A 26,574-nucleotide genomic window follows, 5' to 3' on the forward strand; every position below is an offset into this window, starting at 1 on the left:
GCCCCGCTCCAGGATCAGGTTCCCGGCACACGGCTGGATGCCGCACACAGCACCGCAGCGGGACAGCCCCGTCCCTTCCGCACCCGGAGCTCACCCGCCGGCCCGACCCCGGCACAGGTGCCCCACGGTGCGGCCCTGACGCGGGGGGAGGGGCGCTCACGCTCGGCAAGGGGGGCAATTGGAAGAACTCGGCGCTCATGGAAAGCACAAAGCCGGGCAAGGTCGGGGGGGTGTGTGGTGAGAGGGGGCGGGGGTAACGCACACGCGCAACCCACGGCCGCGTTGGGCGCTGCCGCCCCCACTCCGCGTTTTCGCGCGGCGCCCGGTGCTGCGGGCCGGGCACAGCTCCGCACCGCCGGGCTGCTCAGAGCGGCGAGGGCAAGGGAGGGGACGCGGACTCCTCGCCGGGCGGCGGCCGGAGCGGGCCGGGCGAGGCGCCTGGCGGGCAGTCAGCGGCCAGCGCTGAGGGGTGGGACCCCGCCCCGCCTCGCCTCGCCTCGCCCGTCGGGCGCCGCCGCAGCCCCGCGCCCCGGACACCCCCCGCTGGGCTCCGCAGTCGGGGGCTGGGCGGGGGCAGGGCGCGCGCCCGCCGGTTCTGGGCGTGTCCCGCAAGCCCGCGCGCCGCCGGCGCCCGCGGCGGTTGGCGAGGCCTCCACCCTGTGGCGCGCCGGGGGAGGCGCGGGCTCGTGCTCGCGCCCTCGCCGTTGCCATGGCCCCGTTTGACGTCACAGGCGGTGCGCTGCCCGTGCGCTGCGGCGCGGTGATTGGCGGAGACGCCGTGTGTGGCGCTGGGAGAGAGGCTGCAGCGCAGCGAGCCGCGACACAGGCACAGTCCGCGCCGGCCGCCCGCCCCGAGACACCCGCCGCCGCGCTCCCGCCGCGCACAGGTAACGGGGCCCGCCGCGCCGGGCGGCCGCACGGCGACCCTGCCCCCGCCCCCGGGGGCATGCGGGGGGCCGAGCGAGGCGGCCGGCAGGCTGCACGGAGCCCTCCCTAACCCCGCTCAGGGCCTCGGCGGCAGGGCGGCTCCGCGAGGAGGCAGCGGGAGCAGCCTGTCCCGCGGGGGGCCGCTGCGGGGGGCGGCGGGGGCCGCGCAGGTGAGGCCGCGGCAGCCCCTCCCCGCCGGCGAGGAGGGGGCGAGGGAGGGGAAGCGCCGGCGGGGGCGGCAGGTGAGGGCCCCGCCCGTGGCGCGGCGGGTGGGGGCGACCCTGTGGGCGCGTGAGCGGGGGTGGGGGCGCCGCCTCCGCCGGGCGGGGCGGAAGCGCGGGGCGCGGGCGGGCGCCGCTGGGTGTGGTCTCCTGCCGGGAGTGCCGCCCGGGCGCGGAAGAGCCGCAGCGGCCGTCCGTCGGTCGGGCTCGCTTCCCTTCCCTCCGCCTAGCCCCCCCGCCTCCGCCCGTTCCCCGACCCGGCAGAGGGCTCCGGGCGGTGGCGGCTCCCCCTGGGTCAGCGCGGGGCTCCTCCGCCGCCCCCTCTTCCCCCCTGCCCGCCGGGGCTGCGCCCGCGGGCTTCCCCTCGTCCGTCCGGCTGCCGGGGCGGGGACGCGGCATCCTTCGCCGCCGCCCCCGGCGCTGGGCGGAGGTGAGCGGGATTAACGCGCGCTAAAGTGGGCTGGGCTCTGGCGCCGATCCGCCATGACAAAGGCGGCCGGCGAGGCGCTCGGTGTCCCCGCGGCGGGCGGATGCGGCGGCCGCATCGCGGGGAGGGGCCGCGGGAGGGGCGGCCCGGAGCGTGCCTCCTCGCCCTGGGGGGCCGCGCCGCCCGCTCCTCCCCGCGCCGCTCCATTTTCTTGTGTCACTCGCCTGCGGCGCCGCCGCGCCCAGCTCGCGGCCGGCGGGAGCGATGCTGCCGCCGCAGCCTGCGGGCAGCCTGGCGGCCCGGGCGGCTGGGTCTGAGGTCGGTGTTTTAACCGCGCTCGTCCTGGTCACAGCGGGCGGTAAATAACCGTAGCCAAAACCTTGCCTTAAAATGGCTCCGTAACCCGTTGTTCACGGTGGAGTCAACTTTTCAGCGCTCGTTTGCGAACATTGTGGAACAGCCTCTGAGTTTGTGCCCCGCTGTTGGGGGTAGGAGCTACTCAAACTTTCCATTTCAGGTGACTGGAATGTTGAAACGTGCTTAATTTATTCTGAAATGGAAGATAGTGTTGCTATCTTTTGTGGTAACTTCATGTAATATCACAGAAAGGTTCATGGTTAAAGGTTAAGATGCTGCATTGTTGGGTATGGAACATACAGAAATCCATGAAGCATATATGGCCAAAATTGATTCTTCCTTTAATAGTCTAGTCAAACTTTAAAGGCTGGTGTATCCCAAAGCACATTGCCAGGGTCTCAGAATGATCAAGACACATAAGGATGAAGGAGGAATTTTCTTTCCTGATGTACTAAAAAAATAAAAAAAACTCTGTTATCTCTGTTCAGCAGAGCTTGGGTTTTTTTTAAGTGTTGCTAAGATGTAGGTTATGAAGCATCTCAGCCAGGTTGTACTATCTGAAATACTGATGTTGAAGTAATATTTTGAAATAGTAATATTTCCTTTTGTCTCTGAAAGAATAGCCTCTCAGGCTGAGAAGCAGTACCTTGCTCTGAACGTCTACTGTATCCAGGTTTGGGAAAAGAAGTTAATGTTGTTAAAGTGTGTACACCTTGAAATTTAGATATTTGGTGGCTTATGATTTTGTAACATCCAGTGTGGGATTTGATTTGCAGATCCGTATGCCAAGTTCTTCTGCATGTAGCTAAGACTCTGTTAAGGCACCAAGAGTTGTCTGGTGCTGTTTGTCTAGCCTTTATTTGGTTTGTTCCAGTAAGAACTTACTATTGGTTATTCTTTTTGACAATTTTGTTATATTGATAATTGGATGCAGTTGATGCTGCAGCTTGAATGTAGCCTTATGAGAGAGTGATGGCAAAGAATTAGGATCGCTTATGTGCATAAGATAGGAATGATTTGCTTTCAGTTAACTTTAGATGCTTTTGTTTGCATTTATTGAAAAAATAACATACTTTTTTTTAAAGTTAACAATTTTTCAGGAGGAAGGAGTGACTTTAAGTCTTTGATCCACATATCCATGTGTTAAAGCATTGTTTGTATGCCTGGTGTTCTGGATTTCAATTGTACCTCTTACAGTTCCAGATTACTTAAAGAACGGTTGCTGTTTATGAAGTTAAAATACCTTTATCCTTGATCAATGTCTGAATAATGCTTCACTATTTTTCCTCTTTAGAAACATCAGCATGGATAAAAATGAGCTGGTGCAGAAGGCCAAACTGGCTGAGCAGGCTGAAAGATATGATGACATGGCAAGTTGCATGAAGTCTGTGACTGAGCAAGGAGCTGAGTTGTCCAACGAAGAGAGGAATCTTCTCTCTGTTGCCTATAAAAATGTTGTAGGAGCCCGTAGGTCATCTTGGAGAGTCGTCTCAAGTATTGAACAAAAGACGGAAGGCGCTGAGAAAAAGCAGCAGATGGCTCGAGAATACAGAGAGAAAATTGAGACTGAGCTAAGAGACATCTGCAATGATGTGCTGGTGAGAAATAATGAAACTGTTGGTTGGTTTTTACTTAGAGTTGGAGGGTAAATGGTGCTGGGCCCTCTGGGACTACTTCTAGTCTGTCAGTGAAGCTGTGGTCTCCTGTGCTGTTTCTGAAGGACAAGGTTTTAAAAAAGTCTGACTTTTCTTTCCTTCTAATTTTTTCATTATTTATATAGAAATCGTCATAGTTATGAATGTTAGTGAATTTGGGGACGTGTTGAAACATTATTGCATATAAACTAATAGGGATGAAAAGTCAACATATTTCTTTGAGACTGAACTAGATGTAGGTTTAGTTTGGGGTTTTCTCCTCTGCCCTCCCCCATCGCTGCAGTATTTGTACCCCAGATCACTTTGATTTCTGCAACTTTAATATGCTGTTCTAGCTGTAAGAGGTAGTTCTTACTCTACGGAAATTGTGCCCCTCCCTGGGTAAGATGATGTAATGTTAGTTATGACTCAGCCATGCAGAAAATTGTCTGCAGGAAGAGGTAGTAGAAGTGCTATGATACCCTCTTAAAGTTAAAATTTTTAGTAGCAGACTAAAAGGATGTTCGAGTTATGTTTTCTGTGGCTTGAAGTTACGTTAAAATGTGTGAGTGCCAGGCAACAACCCTGTATTTTCACTAGGAGACTGGTTTATGAAATGCGAACCGCTTCCAAATGCTTATTCCAGACTGTCAGGATTTTTTTCAATTGCATATGCCTGTGGTGCTTCAGTAAGCACATGGTTAACGGGTGTCCAGTCCTGTGACCACTTGTGAGATAGGTGTTATGTCAGCAATAGAATTGTCCACTGGACTGCGAATCCTGCTGGTGTGTCATCCCATATGTACCTGGAGCTAAGTATGTATTTGAAGATCTGATGTCAAATTAAAATTAAGATTAGTGAGTAACAAATTTTGCTTGCTGTGTAAGATACCTAAATGACAAGGGCGATGATTGCATCTAGAAGACTAGTTCTCCAAGGGTGTGTAAAAGTCGGCATGGATAACTCTGAGTCTTGGCTTCTAGCTTAGGCTGGCTTCCATGATTCTTGTAACACACCCAGTTTCGTATGTTTTGTTATTTTTTTGTAAGGGTAACTCTTAAACTTCCACTATGAAAATGAAAATGCCAAACTTACACATAGGAAAGTGATCTGCTAGTTCTTGTGTTGTTAAGGGGTGGCTCATCTATTTAAGCCAGGAATATAGAGATCCAAATCTGACATTCTAATTTCTTGTTATTTCTTTTTTAAAATTAATTTATTTAATGAAGAAGTTCTCGGTGTGGATGCTTTTAGCTCAGAGTGATCTGAAATGCTTTTGTAAGCTACATTTTGACATTTTGGTTTAAGAAATAATTTTAATTAAGTAATTTGGCTTAGAAACTCCCTTTTAGAAGAACTTAATGTTTGCCTTTTTTTTTAATGGAAGCCAGATTGAGTTGAAGCTAGCTTTTATTGTGAATGCTAAATAAAAATAAAGAAAAAAAATCCCAGCTTTTGAGTTTGCTGCAGCAGCTAAATTATCTGGTGGGGGGGTACATACAGGTGGAGAATCTTGTTAAATCATCTTAATCTCAAAATGTAGTTGAATTTGTCTTTGTATTTAATAAGAGATACATGCATTATTAAAACAAATTCTTATTTCAAGGTATTACTAATTTTGGGCAGCTAACATCTTACTAATCTTTAGTGTTGACAGTCCATTTTTTTCTGTTAGATTTAGAAAAACATGCTATCTAGAAAAAACAATGCCTTAGGCAGTGATTAGCAGTAATAAAACTATTTTTTTAGACTTAGATTTAAAAAGAAAAAAAAACTTTTTTAAATTCACGGGATATGATTTTAAAATGCTTTCAAGCAGTAGACACTACATTTGACATTTCTAATTGCATGGAAGAATTAGATTTATATTTTAAAACACATTTTTGTTTCTTTGTTGGAATATCCTGTTCACATACGTTCCTACTTACCTAGAAAGATGACTGACCATATTGCTTTATTTGGCATTGACTTTGCCTTAACAGAGAAGAAAGAATTACGGTAATATTTAGTTGTGTTTTTATGAACAGGAGTCTGCACAAGGCTGCATGCAAGCATAGAACTAGTGTGGTGGGGTTTTTTCTGAAGATCCTCTCTAATTTTTGTACAGCACAATAGAGTCTGTAACTATTCACAGATGTGAGAAACAAGGCTAACCAAATCTTGACTGATGTGAAGGATGCCATTAATAAGACCTGAAGTGTTAACAAATTTTCAAAGCTTTCGGTCACAAGTCTTATCTATTACAGTACAAAAGCAGCTCAGAAACTTTTGTATCTTTTATTGAGACTGTGAATCTGTTGGGGCTGTTGTTGTGTCATCAATTGCTTGCTAGGTTCTTAAGTAATATTTAATACCCTGGGGTGTTACATCACAGCTGAGCGTGGAAGTGATTGGTGTCCTAACTTAGTGTTGAAGGGAGGAAACCAATTAAGAGAATGTGACTAGCAGAGTGTGGCCAAAGCTGGCTCCTCTGCACCTTCTCACACTCTTCCCTCATTTGTTGGAATTGAATTACTAGTGGGTGGGAAGAAATAGCTCTTCTAATCCAATACACTAAATAGTGCTGGGTTCTGTTTCCAGTGCTTCCACTGACTTACGGAGTGAGTAAGAGCAATTAATGCTGGACTCTTTTCTTGCTGCATAACTACTAGACTCAGTGATGAAGATTTTAGGGGTTATGTGGGTCAGGTCCAACTATTTATTTTTGTCCTTCACACTGACCTTGCAGCAGGAAAAGCCAGCATCTACATCCTTGCCACTTCCTAAATCTTCCCTGACTTGAACCTGAAGTGAAGTACCTCCACAACTCTGCAAGCCGCTGAACTTGTGCTCTTGTTTGCTGCAGCCTTAGTGCTGCTGTACGAATGATAGACACCTAAAATCTCTTGGTCCAGCACTGATTCTGTCAGATATACACTGGAGTATATTCAGGTGTATTATAACCGAGCCTAATTTGGAGTTGGTCTGGTAGTGCTGATAAACTGCAAGTAATTGTGACACACTGTGCATAGTACAAGTTCCTTGCACTGTAACAATAAACACTGAATTTCCAAATTCTTAAAGAATAATATAGCGTGTGTTGGGAAGGAAGTCCATTGCCATACTTGAGCACTTTAAATATACTTGAGTATGATAGAAGGTTTCCAGCCTCAGAAATTTCATATTGATACAGGAAATTAAGCTTTTTGTTAAGTACTTTTCCTCATGTTAGCTAAGTGTACTTCACAGCCTGTTTCACTTTCTGTAGTAGAATAGAGGGTCTGTCTAAACCCTAGCATAATGATCTTCTATTTATCATTTCCATAATAAAAATTGTTATTAGTCTAACAGGTGTGGATTTTCTTCAGAATGCTTTTTGCAGTTAATGGGAAACAGAGTTGTAGCTGAAGTGGTTCAAGTTAAATCTGTAGTAAGATGAATTTTTCAGCTAACAAGGATTCTGAAGTACAGAGAAGAAGGTATGGAGAGGTCTTTGAATAGCTACCATCTGATACTGCTTCCATGTTAGAAGTTCTCAGGAGCTTTAAACTACTAGTAGCTTTCAGGCAGTTTCTGACACAAGCTAAATGTGAACTAATCATTTAAAACATGACTAGCTATCTTCAGTATGAATGTAATTCTAGAGAGTTCCACTTTATTCCCTAGGCTGCACATGCAGCAGTAGTTCCTGCGTGTCTTCTGAAGTGTACGCTGTGTGACAGTTCCCATGTTCTTTCCCATGCTCAGTCTGGGAAATGTCTCTTCCTCTTCCAAGTTCCCCCACAGTCATACCTTACATAAATCTTTTTGCTTACAATGCCCAAATGCTCGGTTTCAATGTGTTTGTTTGTTTGTTTTGTGGGTTGTTTGTTTTTGGTGGTTTTTTGTTTTTTCCATTTGGTTGTTCTCTGTAAGATTTAGAGAGCTTCCCAAAACCTTGGCTCCCTTTCAGCATTCTGGAGTTCCTTTTGCACATGGGTGGTACACAGCAGTTTGTACCTGCTCCCTCCCTGGCAGAAAAGGTTCATCACCCTCTCAGCAAGATTGTTCGTGTTCTTTTCCAGGTTGTTATTTCTTCCAGACGTGCTCAGATACGTAAAATGGTACTCCTTGTGTGCTTATACTGTTTAGATTTTTTTGTACTTGTTATGGATGCTTCACTTTTTAGAAGTGGTAATTGCTGTGAGAAGAGAAGGTGAAATTAAATCTCAACTAAGTGACTTTATTTCGTGTTTCTTTCATATGTATGTTGTTTGGGGGGAGTAGGAGAGGTTTAGTAACCTGTCATGGGGCTGCAGTTCACTGGGGGGTAAGGGAGTGCCATTCCATTTAGAATGCATCTAAATGGCTTTTTAAAGAACATACCACAGAATTAATGCCTATTGCTGTCATAGTCAAATTACTGTGGGACTATTTTCTAGTTGCCTGCGAACATCTAACAGGTTACTATATTAACAGCTATAAAACCTGTTTCTGCACTAATTCTTAATGACAGCATTAGGAAATGTAGTCCTCTCAGCTAACCTATAGGGTGGTGCTAACAAGCAGATGAGTAGATTGCTTAGGAGCCCCTGGTGACTGAGCATACCATACAACCTTCTGTGCTATGGAAACATCTGATACTAACAAAAAATTCCATGTTTTTATGGAAAATTGCTGCCTTTAGCTCTGTGGTGCCTTCATGCTTGCTTAATTTTTTTATTAATCCTTTAATTGCTTCCCTGGTTGTAGCTACACACCTTCAGAGTTTGGAGTTGACTGTTGGGGTTTTAGTTTGTTATTTGCTTTCTTTTTTTAAACAAACGGTCTTTTTTTTTTAACATTTGAAAAGCTGTTGGATCTTGGAGAATTAAAACATCATTCATGGATCAGTTCAAATATGAGATAATTTGTGTTGGTGTTTATGTATTCTACAGTGTTTGCATGATTGTTTGTAAATGCATGAAACTTCAGCTCATGTTTAAAAGGATTTTGGATTCCAGCATATAGAATTGGTTTATCAGTGGTTGGGCTGCATGAGCCAAAGGTAAGTTGGTACTTATTAATCTTAGCAAGAAGTACATCCGTAATGTTGACATGTGTGTTCAATGCATCTATTTATCATAAAATCAGCTGAGATGCTCTGCATAAATGCAAAAAAAAAAATTTAAACACGCATTTAGCTCTACTTAAATTAGCTGTGCATACATGTATACACACATATACATGTACCTATATCTTCTTGCATTTATTGGAAGTAGAATAAGTCTTTGCTATAACCAATAGACTGTATTAATTTCATTTGGCCTTAATGTTTAATAATTGGTTTTGATTTATAAAAGAAAGTACATAGTATTTATTCTGTTCAAAAGCATCCGAGTAACAATTTGCTGTATTTGACAGCAGCCTTCAGCGTTCAAGTACCTTACTGCTGTTACACAGTTTTAAGCAGCAAAATAAAATAAATCAGTTTGGTCACCTGTGACAGACACTCTTCTTCTGTGCTGTTGAAGCAGCAAGAATTTCATTGCATGTACTTGTAATTCTGCAAAGCTGCTAACACAGTTCAGGTTGGACGCTGGCAAAAGTTTCTTCAGTGGTGGTCAGTCGCTGAAAAAGGCTCCCCAGGGAAGCAATCACAGCACCAAAGTTGTCAGGGTTCAAGGAAAGTCCAGGCAATGCTCTTAGTCATATAGGTTAGTTTTAGGTAGTGCTGCAGGGAGCAAGGAGTTGGACTTGATGATCCTTATGGTTCACTTCCAACATGAGATACCTATGATTCTACAGATAATTTCAAGTAATATATCCTAATATTAAGCACATCACTTCCCTTGCCATGTATACTAATTGGAAAGTGAAGTGGTAGAAGGAGCAAGGTAGTGAAGTGCACAGTAGTCCAAGTTGGGGAGGGCAGGTCTGCAAGGAGAGCTATGTGTATGTCTGCAAAAGTGTGGAATGAGAGATGTTCATCCCCATTGCCTCGCTTCCCATCCTTTTCTTTTTATGTGGACACGTAGTGTGTCAGGCTGCACATGCCATATCTTCCCTCTAAGCACCCTGTAGGTATTTTGGTGCGTACACCTGCTGAGTTATTTCTATCCCCCAGCATATGTGTCAGCATGGAGATGGTTTTTCTGGGTGTTATACTTATTTCTCCCATGTTTTTCTCTTTCTGCCCATATGTGAATGCTGCTTTTGTTCTCTAAAGAAACATGTTTAGACTGTTCCAGTAGTATGCTTTTTAATAAGCTAAAATTTATTGCCATTTTTTCTGTTATGCAGGATTCCTTTTTCTGCATTAGTCCATTAGTTCTTTTTTTCAGTTACCCTCTCATTACTGAGGCCTTGTTTCCTTTATTTTTTCCCTTTCTAGATCTTCACCAGAATGACTGCAGCAAAGCTGCTAACCAAGTGTCCCTGTCCCTTCCCCTTCCCTTGGTATTCCTGCATGTCACATCTCCCGCTTGGCATGAGATTCACAATCACATTCCTCCCTGCCCCCTGAAGGTCCTTTGTCCCAAATTCTGAATTCCTCCCTTGCTCTGGTTCTTTGTTCTCACCTCATCTTTTCCAGCCAGCCTTCTCACCTTTATCAAACTTGTGCTGCTGTTTGTGTGGGCAGCAGATTTGATGGGAAGAGAGAATAACTGGTACTGAGAAGAGGCAGCAGGCTTGTTTCCTTCTTCAGTAGATGTTTTACTGTAAACGTCTCCAGTGCCACAGCAGCCACTAGTGTTTGACACATTTTCTTGTATTCCTGTTCAAGTGAGCAAATGAGTAGATCGAAATCTGTAGTTAACTGTAAACACAGGCTTTGCTTTTGGCTGGAGTAGAAGGCTGACAGCAGAACAGTCCTTGGGTTTCCCCCCAAGAGGGTTGGAGGTCACCCATGAGGCAGCAGTTGCAGAGCCCCGGCCTCGGCTCTGGGTAGAGCTATAATCAGAAGCAGTGTAGTGAGCCTGTCTCAAAAAGGCTGCGTTTGGGAAGGGATTGTCTAAAAAATATTCTTAAAAATACAAATACATGTCATTTTCCTCCAATAATTCAGGTAGACTTGTGTAAATAAAATTTCTGCTGGCCACAAATGATTTGTATAAACCCCTTGTAGTGTGGGTGCCAATCTGCAGCGCAGCTACTTGCGTGTATTGTTTTGTAGCCCAATTACTGTTCCAAACTGTGGCACTGAGGCAGAAAACACATGCAGTGAAAATCACACGCTAGCTTTTTATGGGAACGATGGGTGTCTTGAGCTTGTCCAACACAAGGGGCCTATGTTTATAACTTTGTCATCAAAATAAAGTCTGTAAAGTAATAGCTTAACAACAGTGTGCTACAGTTACCATGCTGGTTGGTTAGCAAGTTCCACTTGAAACTAGGTATGTGTAGCTCTTTCCACAAAGCTTGTACCTGCAAATGCTGCTCTGAATCAGTATTTTTAATGTCTACCTAAGTACAGCTGCTACTTAATATGTGTAATTTTTTTCAAATACTCACGCTCAGCTGCACAGGTAGTCAGAAAGCAGCAAGCCAGCATTGTAACAGCAATCTGGGTAGGTCTGTGTCTCCTGCCACTAAGGAAGCGTCGTTGCCCTGGGGTCATTGGAACACAAGGGGAGCTTGGTATTCTCTGGGTTGCAGCTGGTAAGTATATCTTGATGCATCTGGAAATCCGAATTTTAAGATGCAATAAGCTGTAATTTTATTGCTTGTTCTAATACAGTGCTTCAGCTGGATGTCCCTTAGTATCCATCACATCTTTCTTTTTTTTTTTCCCTCCTCCCCTGCTCACCTTCTTCCTTTGTAGCGAATAAAGTAAATAGCTACCTGGATGGTGTGAAACTGCAGTGGGGGCTTGGAAATGGTACTGAAACTCTTCAAATAATCTGAAGTTATCTGATAATCTTCTAAAATAAATTCAGACTTGCGTACCAGTGCTTTTATAAGCTAAACTTTTTTTAATGAAACACAAAATAGGTTTAAGACAAAAGTAACACTTTCTCATGTGCAGGTAGTTGGGTATCTCCAGCTTCTTCTCCATGCTGTATTGTGGGTATTATGGTTGTGTTGGTGTAAGGGGGAGTTTGGACAAGTGTGTCGAATGTGGATGAGAAGCCTGTTGTGGTTTCTCTGAATGTAGTAACCTTCATCTGGCTCAGGAAGTCCCTAGGCATTGATAAAGGCTAATAGAAGCATGTTATGTTCTTGCTTTCATTATGTATATTTCTAATGGCATCCTCTTTGAGCAGTGTTGGGGTAAGTTAGTAGACAGAAGGGTCCTGTCAGCCAGTACAATCATCGTGCTTCTGTAATGTCTTGGAGAAGGATAGTGACCTGTTGCTTACATCACAGAAATATTAGGCCATTGTCAGTTAGTGTGAAATGTCAAAGAAACAGGCTTTCAGGATGAGCTTAAAGACACTATGTTTATTTCATATCTTCCATGAATTTATAAAACACAGAGTTCTTCCATGTCGTCTTCATCCCTGTGCCATATACTACAGGTGGATGACAAGTGAATTAAAGTTCAGTTAATACTCCTGTGTAATTTATCTTCAAAACTAGAAATAATGTCATAAGTGTCAGGTGGCTTTCGATACTGCATGAACATAAAAGGCCTGCCTCGTTAGCTCTGAGCAAAACTGATACCGTTTAAATTAGCTACTGTTTATCAGTCTATTCTTTTGGATTTTTGCCATTCTGCAGCTTAGTTCTTTTGCTTGAGAGCAATATCTTTTTGTTTTTCCAATAGTTATAGTGTATTTACTTAATGATGTATCTTAATAATTTTTGGTATTTAAAAACAGAGTTCCTTCTTCTCAGTGCTTTAATTATGTATTACATGCTCATTTACAACTACATTTTCCTAGAATGTCATTATTTTATTCTTATGACTTGCTTGTCAGGAGGGAAATGTCTTAAATAGAAAATTGAACTGTTGATGCAATCCTCAAGTGCATTAATAATTATATGAAATTCCCAGGTAATAACGTGTGCTGAGACCAAGCCTTTGATAAAGAGAAATATGCATAAAACTGGTAGCAACAAGGCAAAGCTGAGGTATTGGTTTTAATGTTCTTTATGATGAATTTGGGAATAGTCTTCTCACCCATACAAGTCATGTGCCAAAGCACATGATTTTAAGACCAGAGTAGTTTAGGCTTCAAGTGTCAGGAAAGGACCATTCAAGTCTGTATGGGTTGGCTTCTTCAACTGAAGTTCTCACCACAACTTGACAAACTGAAGCATTTCTACTTGCAGTAAGAAGCAGGCAGACTTTTTGTAGAGGGTTGAGTGTTGTGTTTTCTTACACACAATTACTACTTTTTATGTTCCCTTAACGCTCTTGAATCTGACAACTCTTTACCTTTCAGACTTTATCTTGCAAAGCTGCAGGGACAAATCTGTAGGGTCTTTCATCAAAATAGGCTCAAAACATGTGCTTAATGTTGCCATCTGTTGACTGTGTCCTGCTCTGGCAAAGAACATTTTTAAGAATGAAGAAAGTGAATCTCTCATCAGGTTAATGTTTTAAAAACAGGATTGAAGTTGCTAATAGAATAATAAAGTGTGCATGTAGCCTCAGTTACGTCTTTAAAGACATTTAAATAAATACTAGTGCATACTTGCTGAGGGTGGGGGAACGTGCCAGATTTATGAGATTTGTTATCTCTGGTATGTGTGAGCGTAGCTGACATCTTCTGAGTGTGAATGTGCTGTCTTTCCCAGTCCAGAGAACCAGAAAGCTGTTAACTTAGTCATAATCACCATTGCAGATGTGAAGTGTTGAAGCCTGATCTTTTAACAGCCAGTGTACTGGTAAGAGTTGATATTTAGTACATGCATCTTTGTGTTTTAAAAAGGTAGTAATTTTCCATTAAGTCTTTCTAGAAAGACTGTATAAGACTTTGCTATGAGAAGTATTAGAAGCACTTGTACAAGCTGTTACAGGTTTTGGCTGAAAAGTGCTATAAGATGCTGCTGCATCTGCCTAATTGACTACAGTCCTATGGTTTGTTTCACAGCACTTAGAGTCTTGCTGTCAAATTAAAAGCTCTGACAGTTACAGCTGAGTAGTTGTGGGGCTTGGAGGGCAGGGAGCGGTGGTTTAATTTTTGTATGATAAGCTATTTCTACCACATTCTGATCGAGGCACTGTAATTAACTGCCCATGGAGTTGTAGTTAGTGCATATTAGTATATATAAAAAATGGATGGGGATTTAGCACAATAGGAGAAATGTCATGAATGAGCACGAAGGTGTAACATGCCATGTAGCTATAAATTCATGTGGTATATGGACTTCAGTTGTCAGGGTGTTGTGTGCATTGCAGTGATGCGGATCACCTAACAAACTTAGTAATTACAGATTGGCTTACTGCTCCAATCTTGGGCTAGCTGTTAGCACACAAGTGGCCCGTGTGGTGATCAGCTCTGTACTGGTAAACATTGTCACATTAACTGATAAAAGAGAAAAAAGTTATGCATATATTGATGGTAATATCAAAACAGTTCTTGTTTCTGTTTCTTCTGCTTTGGACAAACAGAACCCATCAATAGGACTTAAATGTCAAGATATTCTTCCTTGTGGAAAAATTGTATCCTCCAGAGAAGCCTTGCAGTTAAAACTATTTGCAAACAAAAAAGATAAACAGTATTCCCCATAAGCAGATGTGTTAGCAGATGAAGTGTGAGATTGGTTATGACTTTTGTTACGCCTAACATTTTATGTTGTCTTCTGGAATTGAATTCTAAAAGGTCAGTAGTCTGTATGGATTTTTGTAGCCACAGCACCTCTGTGCAGCTTGCAGCTTTCACAGCTGTTCTCTAGGATAAATCAGTGTACTCTGAATTTTCAGGCTGACTTTAAAGGAGTGTTTTGTGTTTACTTATGCCAGTAAAAGAAAATATATCCTGAAATAAAAAGACTGGTACAAACAGGAGAAACCGAATATATAGTGCTAGATAAATAATCAGGGAGAGATCTCCATTCAGTAATTTCACATGCTAGCTTTTAAATGTTAATCTGCTTTCAAGTTTTGTTGTTTCTGTTTATGAAGTATTTGGCATAAACAAAATTCTCCCAAAGAAATGTGGCCTACCAGTCCTGCGAGTTGTTTATGTAGAACAGTGTCTTTCATCCAGATATGAGCAAGCTACCAGTGCAGTCTCAGAGCCAGAGCTTCTTTGCAGAGGCTATATTCTGTGAATAGCTGTTGAGGGGGATTTTCTTAGTTCATCAGTCTTCTAAATTCAACATGGGTTTAAAACTTTTTTCAATAGTGACCTAAGTGAAGTTTAAGTCTGGTAGTGTGGTTGCTGTTATGGGAGTGAGCAGAGCTGTACTTTTTAATCAAACAACCTTCTATGCGGATGATGAATAATTTCTGTCTCTAGAATCCCTGACAGTATTTTGATCTGACCAGTTAATGAAGGGTAGAGAAGGAGGGCAACTCCCCGTAGTGCAGACTGACAGACCTGACTTAATTGCAGTCCTCCACAGAAGCGCTAATAAGGAGCCTTATTCACAGTAGCTGGGAACCTTGAGTTGTCATTGAAGTCAGGGTTTCTTGGCACTGATGAATGGCACCTGTGAATCTTGAAGTTCTCTGACGGCAAGAGCAGAGCGTGTAAGTAGTTCCAGGGAGCTGAAGCGTGTCAGCCATGTACCTCATGGCCTTGTGCTGTGTTCCAGCTGTGCTGGGGCAGAGGGGGCTCCCAGCCCTTCTCATCACATCGTGGTGTGCCACCCAGAAGGGTGCCCTTGGCACCAGGCAGCTCAGCAGCCCATTAGACTGGCTCCTTCAAAATACTTGTCCTGCCCACTTGGCTTGTGTTGTGCTTTCTCTGTTGCCAAAGGATTGTCTCTGCTGTTATTCGGGTGATGGGAAGCAAGTACATGCAGTATTTTTTTAATGTCTCCCTGCTTTGTTATAGTATGAAGCTATATACCAACCCCAACAATACTGGAAATACTTGTTGTTAAAGGTCATTGAATAAATACCTTCCATTTTGTTGAAAGCAATAAAGAAAGTCCACTAATGGGTTTTTATCTCATTGGAGCATAGGCATAGCTGAACCTTGCCTGATTTTGGTTTCTGTTAGACAGACTTTTTCATTACCTGAGCTGCTGAGATAGAAATGAGAAAGCTGCCATAATAGGTCATTTTGTTTTGAAAGGTCGTACATGAGGTTGAGGCTACCAAGCTCAATATTCCTGATTTATATAAAACAATTAGCAGTACATTAAAAAAAAAATAAAAACACAACCAAATTTGTTCACTCTGTGTTCTTTCTGTGAATTACAAACAGTTTTCTGTAGTTTTGTGTCAATTGGCCTGTTAAGCAGGGTGGGTACCATGGGTACCTGTGTCACACTACATTGGTTACAACCTGCCATATTGAGGGTGTGCCCATCCTGGGAGTATGTCGTGCAAGGTATTCACTGAACCTGCCTGATGCTGTCTAGAGGAAAGTCCTGTAAAGCAGCCACCATTCTGGGGGTTAAAACTGAATTAGATTGTCCATTTATGTGGTGTCATTGGAAATATGAGCTAAAAACAGGGAGGCAAAAGTGAAATGTCAGTTGTCTAATTTATAGGAGGAAAAAAAGACACCCAAAAATTCTTGCTAAAAACGTCTTTATAAAATACAGCCTTAGCAAAGCATAGGTAACAGCTTCTGATTTAATTTTGAGTATTCAGGAGCACTTCTGCACTTTTTCTGGCTTTTAAATAACTGGTTTTTCTTTCAAAGTCTGACTTTAAGCACTCAATATCAAGAATTTTGACAAGCTTGTACCTTAATTTGTCTAAATGTGTTGGAGCTAGTGATTTTTTTTTTCCTTTTTTCTTTTCAACATAATAGAACTCTTGCTAAATTACATTGCTGCCTCAGCTGGGAACTTGTTATGTTAATTTAATAAGCAGGTAGAATAATCTAGAAAAAACTGGTCTTAAGTGGCAGCCCACAGGGAGGATTTGGTGGAGTGGCTCCAGAGAGCCACCTTTGCTTTGGAAGGTGGAGAACACCTGTTAGGGCAGCACATCAACTCAAATGGCTGATCCTTGTCAGGGCTGCGCAGCTGACAGTCCGATGTCAGCTGTCTGGAAATGCGAGAATCCAGGTTCACCTTGCAATTTCTTGCCAGTGATGCCAACACAGTGTTCCAGTTAATGAGAACTAGGTTAATGAGGCTTATTAATTGCCTGTGTATGTAAAATATTTGGGTCCCTGATTTGGCAGCTGATACTTCAAATCCTTTTGTTATCTTCTGTGACTGCATACTGCCTTCCATTGTACACCGTCTGCCCAGACTCTTTGGATTACCTTGTTTTTGTTGGGGTGCTGCGTGATGGCTTGTAGAAACCTTTCCTTTGGCCACACAAGACTCATTGCTAAATTACACAGCCTTCTCCCATAGACACACAGCATGTAGCATTCTTTTTTGTACCTAGGCTTTTGATCCAGAATACGTTCTCCTTAGCTGAATATGCTATGACAAAAAATAAAAAAGTCAAAAAAAGAAAGGACCAAAATAGACAAAAAAGTAAAGCTGTCGTGACTTTGAAATAGATTGTGGTGTAACTGATGTGTTGGTTCAGTGCGCTGTAAAAGTGTGTATATTCAAAACGCTATGTTCTTTGTTTCTCTTTTAGTCTCTTTTGGAAAAGTTCTTGATCCCTAATGCTTCGCAAGCAGAAAGTAAAGTTTTCTATTTGAAAATGAAAGGAGACTACTACCGTTACTTGGCTGAAGTTGCTGCTGGAGATGACAAGAAAGGTATTGTATGTTGGCTGGTGGGTAAATATTGTCAAATTAGATAGCTTTTGGTGGGGCAGCGACACAGTTTTAGAATAATTGATTTGGATGTACATTTACTTGGTAATAGGCTTCCTGTTTTCTGGAGAAAAATCATAGGTCATTTGCTTTCAAATGAGGTACGAAAGTTTCCATGTACCATTTGAAGCAGAGAACAGATGTTCAGTCTTGAAATCACCTCTAAGTTATGCATGTATGCATATGGTTTATCACTGAAGTTCAGGTTTGTGCATCTTCTGCCTGGCTGAGTATTGGGTTTTTACCTCTTTGTAGGCAGACAAAGTCTTGTAGCTTTTTGAAGTCTCACTGATGTTAGTTATCCTGCGTTTCTACAGAATATATAAAGTCTGCTTAGGTTGAGTGAGTAAAGATACTAGAAACCACCTGGACATGAAAAGTCTTTGCAAAACTAACCTTACTCTTAAGAAAGGTTTCTTCCACAACCATGGTAGTTTAATGTCCAAATAGTTTTTGTTTCCTTGAGTTTCATGTATCTTCATGTAAGCAGCTTGTCATAATTGCCAGTAAATTGCCTTCACCTAATTTAGTTAGAAAAGTTAATATAAGACACTTAATGTATTAGGTGGCTTAACTACCGCAGTTGAAGAGACATCCTAACACCTTGCTGACTCCACGCAGAGTCACTTAATCCAGAACGATACATGATGTTTAGACACAGCTCATTGCAAAGAGGGCTAAGCTGTTTCCTGGAGCCAGTTTAGGACCGGCAGCAGTGTGCCCTGAAGAGCAGCATGCTTTGACACAGAGCCCAGCCTGGGACCTTCTGCCAGCCCTGAGCTGTTCTTGCGGGATCTGTTCAGTCTGCAGGAATACGGGGTGCTTGGGAGCGTGCAGGCAATTGGAATGTATGGACTTGGAACCGGGAGGATTGCTGGGGAACTGTTCCGTTGTGCAGCTGATGCCTGGTAACGCTCTGTACTTCTGTAGGACTCACTGGGTTCCGGGTGGTGCCCCTGCAGCCTTGTGCTGCTCTCCAGTTCATGAGCTCTCCTGGTGTGATACAGACAGATTTCTGTGCAACTTCACAGAAACTGGGTTGAGTTCGTGTAGAGGCAAAACAGACTTGGAATTTGAAGGGGATAGATGTGTCTGCTTTAGCTTCATGGCATATGTGTTATATCCACATTATATAGGGTACCCCGGTTTCCCCAGTATGCCAGGTAATGAGTTGCATAACAGTAGTAAGACTTGGTATAATAAGGCTCAATTTGACTTCAGGTGCTTCACTGTGGGAAAACTCTCCCATTCTTGGGGACTACAGAACTGCATGTGAAGTGTATTTGTAATCTCTGTTCACATGCATAGAAAGTACAACATTGAGTCCCAAAGTTTCTTTTTTTCTGTTGAGGATTAAGTTGCAGGCTCTAAAATTAGACTGTGAAAATCTTTGTTTAAAGTGGTTTGGAAGTTCATTTTTATTTAACCCAGTCTCCTGGCTGAGCAGTTTTTAGTAGGTTTCCAGATGAAGAAATTTTTTGCAAGTCCATCTAGCTCATAGTTGCCATGGCTCCTAACCTTAATTTTTTATTTCACCCCCCCAAGTGTTTAATCTCACAGGCTTTTCCTACCCGCTGTCTGTCACCTTGAAGAAGAGCAGTTAAAAATTATTGTTTAGAAAAAAAAAGCAATTTAGTTGGACGGCATTCTTTCAGCCTTTTGCAGTAAATACAGCAACAATATAAAACTCCCAACTCTAGGAATTGGACTTTTTATCTTCATAAACCAGATTGCTGTAAGAAAACCCCAGTCAATAAAATAAACAATCTAGCAGACAGGAATGTCAAGCAGGTACCTCACCCTAGTATTTTTAGCCTTGAAATTTGGAACTGTACAACACTTTCTAAAGAAATCAAGGTTAAAAATCTTGCAGATTTTTTTATACTGGGTGACTGATTTAAAAATTAACAGAATACATCAAATTTTGCACTAGGTTCCCCAAATCACTGCTCAAAAGGTAACTATGTTTTCTCAAATAAGGAGAAAAAATACGCCCTTGTTTGGTTTAAGTTATTTCTGTTAAAGAAAAATGATTAAAAAGCTCAGCTTCATTCCTTGAGGTTACTTGTTTTTCATGCTGCTTGTTTCCCTTTCATGAGCAGCACCATTTTCTAAGGCTTCTCCGTAATAAGAAGAGTAAAACACATCTCACTATTTCTGAATTTTAACTTGGAGTAAACCTGGTTCTTCCCAACTGTAATGTACCAACTTCTGGTGATTTTCAAGGTATTATGGCAGGTGTCTGATTTTCTGAAGCACTCCATTATTAGCTATGAGTGTGGGGAGGACAAAGTGTTGAATAATTGTGCAATGAGTGTCTTCCCTTTTCCATGTTGAAGGAGAGTATATTGCTGTAATTTTTGCGCATACATAAAGGTAAACAAATAGAGATTGCATAGACATCCTGAGTATTGGTATTCAGTTATTCTCAGACTTTGAGTACTTAAATACGGATGTATTTTTGAGTCCTTAGCCTAAAATTCCTTTATTTTCGAGTTCATGTGACTGGCACTGTTGCAGAGATCATGCTGTATGCATTTCTGATTTGATCCAGAAATGTTAGGATTGGAATCCTTTTGCGTCTGAATAGAATGACTTCCTGCCCACCTTTTTCTCAGACGCTATGAGCAGTCTTGGGGAGCGCAGGAACAAGGGTCCCTTTGTGCTGGGTGTCCAGTGTGGCTCCTGCTGCCACCACGGGCACAGTCCAGCTTGTGTTGGGCTGTGACCTCTGACTTGCGCGGGCAGAGTCTGCTCTTTGGTTCAAGTGTGTTTGGTGAAAATGGAAACTGTTGAGCTTTTCAGTCTTAGCGTACATAATATAGGTTTGATTTTTTTTTTTTTTTTCTGCTGAGTGTTTAAAACTTTACAATTGGACTTATTAAGAGAACCGCGAAAGATTAACAATTGGCCTCCTTTTCTAGAGATTAATCTTTTCCCCCTTACTTGAAAGTTTATAGGTACTATGACTTTTAGGTAAAAATGCTTTCCATATCTGCATTGGAAATGCAACTGTGTTGGAAGCTTTTAAAAATATGTATTTAATTAGGGCTGAGGTACACTATGCTATCATTGCCAAGCAATTTGAATGGAAATTCATAGATGACTGGTACTGAAAGGGTTCACCATGAATAGGCAAAGGTCATCTGTGTTTTATGTGACCAAAATGTGGGTCACTGAATACTTTGCAGGGTTTAAAGACATTGAAGATGTGGTACTGCATCAAACCTGTGTGTAGTTAAAACTTCAGTTTTGTACCTTTTCATGTAGGTGGTAGGGTTTATACTCCTTAAGTGCTACAGAAGTGCTGCAAACATTTGTAAATACAAGTAGTCAGTGTGACAGGGAGAAACACAAACCTGTGACTTGGTCAATGACAACCTCCTTTTTTAATAATTTTAAAATATAATTTACTAAAGTCTTCATAAAATGTCAGCTTGTTAGGCAAAGTGCTTATTCACAGGCGTTCACTCTTAACATACCTTGTTCATGCAAGTGTGAACACAGTCCTGATTCTATGTCTGAATACAGTATGTGAATTACTTACTTGTTGTGGGTTTTGTGTGTGTGTGTTTTTTCCCCAAAGGGATAGTGGAGCAATCACAACAAGCATATCAAGAAGCTTTTGAAATCAGTAAAAAGGAGATGCAGCCAACACATCCTATCAGATTAGGTCTGGCTCTAAACTTTTCTGTGTTCTATTATGAGATTCTCAATTCCCCGGAGAAAGCCTGTTCCCTTGCAAAAACGGTAAGTCTAAGGGGGGGGAAATTCCATTTGAACTGTTTGCATAACCTTTTGTCACATGGCCAATGGAGTTGTTTGTTTTTATAACACTAGGCTTTTGATGAAGCAATTGCTGAACTTGATACATTAAGTGAAGAGTCATACAAAGACAGCACGCTAATAATGCAGTTACTGAGGGACAACTTGACAGTGAGTATCACTGAAGTTTGTGCATTGTTGGTAACGGGATTGGTCTTTGTGGCACTTGGAGCTGCCCTGTTTGTTCTTAGCTGTGGAGCTGGGTCTGTCATGTACTTACAGATGAGTTTACAGTACCTCATGTTCTAGGCTACATCTTTTCCTACTGCCTAGTCTTTCTTGTCTGCATGCTTATTAACATGATTTTCTGACAGATGACAAATTGACCAAATTTTTCATGTTGTTTTAATTCAAGGAATTTATCCTGTTTAAGTGACAGAGTTTGTACTGTGACTAGCAAAGCTATTATCTTTTGTCAAACAACACTTGATAATACAGTCACGTTTGCCTGTTCAAAACTTACATCAAATTTCATGTAGCTTATTCTGCGTGATTGCGTGTGCAAGGAATAGATCCTGCATGAAAACTACAAAGCTAGCAAATCCAGTTAAGGACCTGTTTGGGGGTTTTTGTTTGGTTTTAATTTTGGTAAAGCTGAAACTGGAGTTTGTGCTAGCCAGGCTATTTCCATGGCAGTCATAAAGCAACTGTTTTAATTATTTTTTTTTCCTTGGACTCATAGCTGTCTGTGGAGTAAGTTATGGATCAAGATTGTATTGCTCCATCACAGTAATCAAAATCTTCATCTTGGGGGGGTGGTTAACCTACTTTGAACTTTAAAAATGGGAAAGATAAACATCCGAAGCAAACGTGCAGTAGTGTAATTAATGGCATAGTTCACTCTGGGGTCTTCCTTGGGAGACAGGATTGGTGCAAGCAAGATCTGAAAGAAAAAAGCACCCCTTGTTTGTGTTCTGTGCATCTGATATCAGAGACCTTTACAACATTACTAGACTTCTTTTAACATAACTAAAAGTTGTATAGTTCCATTAAATTGGAGTTGCTGCATTTTCTGTGCTTGTTTCTAGCGCTTTATCTCCCTGTTCCTTGGAACCTTTTCCACTAGAATGGCAACTTAACACTGCTGAAAGAATGACTTCTGATTGTTCCAGCTGTTGCTTACAAAACAAATGGAAATATTTCTCAACCTCCATAATGGAGACAGATACCGGGTTGGCATTGCTCTCAGTGTCTGTTTTACTGTCCCCTTGAGTGAGATTGCTCAAGACTTGTCCTCTGAATGAGTGGCATTGAAATAGAGAATAGAAGCTGACTTTAATTGCTGTCTTCCCAGTAACAATAATGTGAAGCTTGTCATAGCAGTTGGAAAGCAAATTGTTTCATACAAGAGCAAAAGTTGGACTGAGCTACAACTGTGTGTGAATTATGGTAGCAGGCCTGATAATTATTGTGAGCTTTGCATTACAAGGGAGACGCTGTAGGCAGCTACAGGGTGATTCTGTATTGTTGAATGGATGGTAGGTCTTGCCTTGAATGCTTAGCATGACCTGTCCATTGTTTCCTAAAAAAAAAAGGCAACCTTTCCCCTTAGGGTTTTTTTCCCTGCAGATTTGTTAAACTATGCTCTCAATTGGTAATCTTCCTTTCATACCAGTCAGACCCTATTTATGTAATGAGTAAAGGTGTATATATGTATGTATCTGTAGATACTCTAGAGGTGAGGATTTGGGATAGAAGCCTTTGATAAAATTCCCATAAAACTGTTCCTACTAACTTTCCCTTATAAGAATAGCAATGAAGCTGAGAAAAATGTAGCGTTCTAATAATGTAGTATAGAATGTAGTGTAGGAGCTAGAAATGGATGCAAATGCTGTTGTCTCCAGTAAACTAACTTGTTGCTTAATGCCTTTAGCAAGGAACACTTAGTACAGATATCATGTGTGCGAGAACAAGGTCTTGTGCAAGTATCTATTGTTCTGTATTCCTGGAAAGGATAAAATGTTTCTGATTATAGACTTTTTTTTTAAAGCATCTTGTGTGTACTTAGTGGCAGATAGAGAATTAGTTATTCTTAGGTTTTACCACCTTATGCTACAGAGCATGAAGGGTTCAGTTAATGCTGCTATAACTCCGTGAAGCAAGAGATTACAAGTCATACTGGCTGGTTAATAGTTTGGGGGCAGCCAGCATGACAAAATACTTGGTTCACAAAATTTCTTTGCACTGGGTTTTGCTCTGGAACTGATGCTTAGTTTTCTTAGTTGGTATTTAATCTTGATATATAGCTTCTTATAATTATTTTTTTTTTATGGAGCTGAAAATGAGGTTTTGTGCATACCGCATGTTTAGCCTGCTTTTCTTCCCTCTTTGCCCTGCCCTCCAAGTCTGGAAGCTCTGTGATCCAAAAGTTGCTGAAGCAGGGCACAATTGACTGAGTAGAGGCAAGGGATAGAGATTTTAGTGGAATGGTTTTGGCTTAAAAAAAAAAAAAAACACCTTCAACATGCCTGTTCTGAAGAAAAGGCAGCATTCACTCTAATGGTAGATACGGAGAGAAACCTTTACTGAAGCTCTTCCTTCAAAAGGACACATATGTTCACTTGAGAAGGTACAAATCCACAGGAAACCATGTATTTATAGTTCACGATTCTCATGTAATCTGTTCTGTAGGTCTGATTCTGCTTGTAATTATATTTTAGTGAGCCTTGTGGATATGAGACTTTGGTTTTGGTTTTTCTTGAACTTCTTTGTTAAATGCAGTGTAGGGTTGGGTCACCTAAGACTAGGTTTCCAGTTTTGTCATGTGTAGAAGTAATAGAAGTTCACTTTTTCTGCTTTCCTGCAAAGAGAAATATATTAATGCTAATATGTGCTTTTTTCCGTGGTGTTTTGTATGACCTCTTGCAAAATTATTATTTAAGAAGTAGGCTTTCTATCTAATAACTCCTTATTAGCCATACATGTTAATAGCTTGCATATTCTTTCTTTTTCCTTTCCCAAACAGTTGTGGACATCAGATACCCAAGGAGATGAAGCTGAAGCAGGAGAAGGAGGGGAGAATTAACCAGCCTTCCAACTTCCGTCTGCCTCATTCTGAAATTACACAGTAAACCATTTGTCATCCATGCTGTCCCACAAATAGTTTTTGTTTACGATTTGACAGGTTTATGTTACTTCTATTTGGATTTCTATATTTCCCATGTGGTTTTGTTTAATATTAGGGGAATAGAGCCAGTTAACATTTGGGGAACTTATCTGTTTTCATCCGAGGTGGCCAATATAGGGTTGTGACATTTTTATACGAGTTTTACATGTTTGGCATAGTACTTTTGGTACATTGTGGCTTCCCACAAGGCCAGTGTTAAAACAGCTTTCTATGTCAAGCAAAGGCGACTGCTTGCATATTGGTCTGTGACGATGGAAAAAAGGGATAATCAGTTGCAGCCACAGGTGTAGTTAGTGTGAATATTCAGGCTGGGAATAAACTGATGTCCCATAGATATTGCATGTCAAGTCAACATGTGAAATCTGTGGAGCAGACCGATCAAGTGTACATCTTTGATTGCAGCTGAAGTGTTCCTTAAGACAGTTTGATTACCCGTAAGTCAGCTTTCTCTAGAGAAGGACAGAGAAACGGTTCACATTCCATTATTTGTAAAGTTACCTGCTGTTGCTTTCATTATTTTTGCTACACATTTTATTTGTATTTAAATGGTTTAAGCAACCTAAGAACAAATGTACAAGTAAAGATGCAGTAAAAAATGAATTGCTTGATATCCATAATGACACTGTATATCGAGCACAGCAGTAAAACAAAAACCCATGTATTTAACTTTTTTAGGTTTTTTGCTTTTGTGATTTTTTTTTTTTTTTTTTTTGATACTTGCCTAACATGCATGTGCTGTAAAAATAGTTAACAGGGAAATAACTTGAGATGATGGCTAGCTTTGTTTAATGTCTTACGAAATTTTCATGAACAATCCAAGCATAACTGTTCAGAACATGTGTATTAAGTTGATGTAAGTGGAATAAAAGTTTTATGAATGGACTTTTCAACTACCTTTGGTGTAGCTTTCATGTGATCTGTCTTCTCACACCTTTTAGAGTAATAGCAGCGTTATACACAAATTCCATATGAAAGTATTTTTATTATGGAAGATCTTAATACACATTTAGGCATTTAGTTAATTTCAGGGAAGTCAGGATTTAATACTTCATGTCTGATTTTAAGATTGCTCTAATGAATTAATTTGCAACTTTCAGATGCCTACAGCTTCCTGACTGTCTGGCTGGTACTCTGTAGCTGCTCTAGCATATGGTCCCCAGACTTAATGTGAAAGGCACACAAAACTCTTTAAGAGGAGACCTTTGGAACAGCTCCGGTTACATGGAAGTCCATCGCTTGCTGCTGGTGACTCTTCAAAAGAGAACTGAGCAGGAGTCTCCATAGGGTTCAGACACAGTGGCTCGGTTTGTGGAAAGGCTCCCCAGAGTAACAATGCTCTTCCTCATCCCCAGTGAGGTCTGTGTTGACGGTGTTCCCAGAATAACTATAGCATTTGTAGATACTGATTTCAAACTGAAGTAATTACGGGGAAATTGAGAATAATTTTCAAACTATGTCGCATCTCTGTCAAGAACTGAGACTCTTGGGGAAATAATTGAACTATACTAAAATATTGTTGCATTTGCGTAGTCAACATAAGGGAAGCTTGAGCTTGATTAAGTTTTCTTGATTAAGCTGCACCAGTAAGCACAGTGTCAAGTATTTTCTGGTTTTAGAGACCTTTTATTTGTGTGAAAAGTTATCTTGGTCTCACCAGGTTAATTTGATACCTGGGAGAATAAGATGAACTAAGTCACTGGACATGAACTCCATTGCCTTACCCTTTGGCACATGCAGCAGACTTGAGCAAGTTTCAGGTCTGGCTTTTTAGAAATTCAGTATAGGCTTTTTCTTTTATTAATTAAAAAAAGTTAAAATACATATGCTTCATTTCTAGAAGCAGCTGAGCCCTTTGTCGCAGAATTTAAGGATCAAGATAGTTGAAAAAGGTGGGTAGGATAATCTTAAACCTTAAAGTAAGTTAGGGACACTAGTCACCTTTCCTAGAATTGAAAGCTAATAATCTGTTGTAATAGGTAATAAAAATTAGAATCTGAATAAGAACAGGAAGAATGGAAGAATATGGAGGGCAAAGATTAGTGAGGCTTTCTAAAGGAGAACTTAGTATATTCCTCAATTACCACTGAAAAAAGTAACAATGACTAATATATGAAAACACTTGTCAAAAGGAAAAAGCAGTAATCAAATACATTTACAAAACAAAGGGCTACTTGGTGGAGCATGAATAAAAAACATTCCTTTGGGGATATTGGATCTGAAAGACGGTAGCTCACTATAGCAAATGCGAGTTGTGTCTCTTCC

At 41.6% G+C, this 26,574-nt stretch overlaps 1 protein-coding gene across 1 annotated transcript; it reads left to right on the forward strand.

The window, feature by feature from the left end:
* Positions 1-732: 732 nt before the first annotated feature.
* YWHAZ (tyrosine 3-monooxygenase/tryptophan 5-monooxygenase activation protein zeta) lies at positions 733-25,194 on the forward strand. Its single transcript, XM_082044312.1, has 6 exons — positions 733-887; positions 3,227-3,530; positions 17,180-17,303; positions 20,947-21,110; positions 21,201-21,296; positions 24,151-25,194. The coding sequence occupies exons 2-6, from the start codon at positions 3,237-3,239 to the stop codon at positions 24,208-24,210; spliced, it is 738 nt and encodes a 245-aa protein (XP_081900438.1). The 5' UTR covers positions 733-887; positions 3,227-3,236; the 3' UTR covers positions 24,211-25,194.
* The last annotated feature ends 1,380 nt before the right edge of the window (positions 25,195-26,574 follow it).

The sequence above is a fragment of the Streptopelia decaocto genome, assembly GCF_964273445.1.
Source record: "Streptopelia decaocto genome assembly, chromosome: 2".
Classification (NCBI taxonomy): domain Eukaryota; kingdom Metazoa; phylum Chordata; class Aves; order Columbiformes; family Columbidae; genus Streptopelia; species Streptopelia decaocto.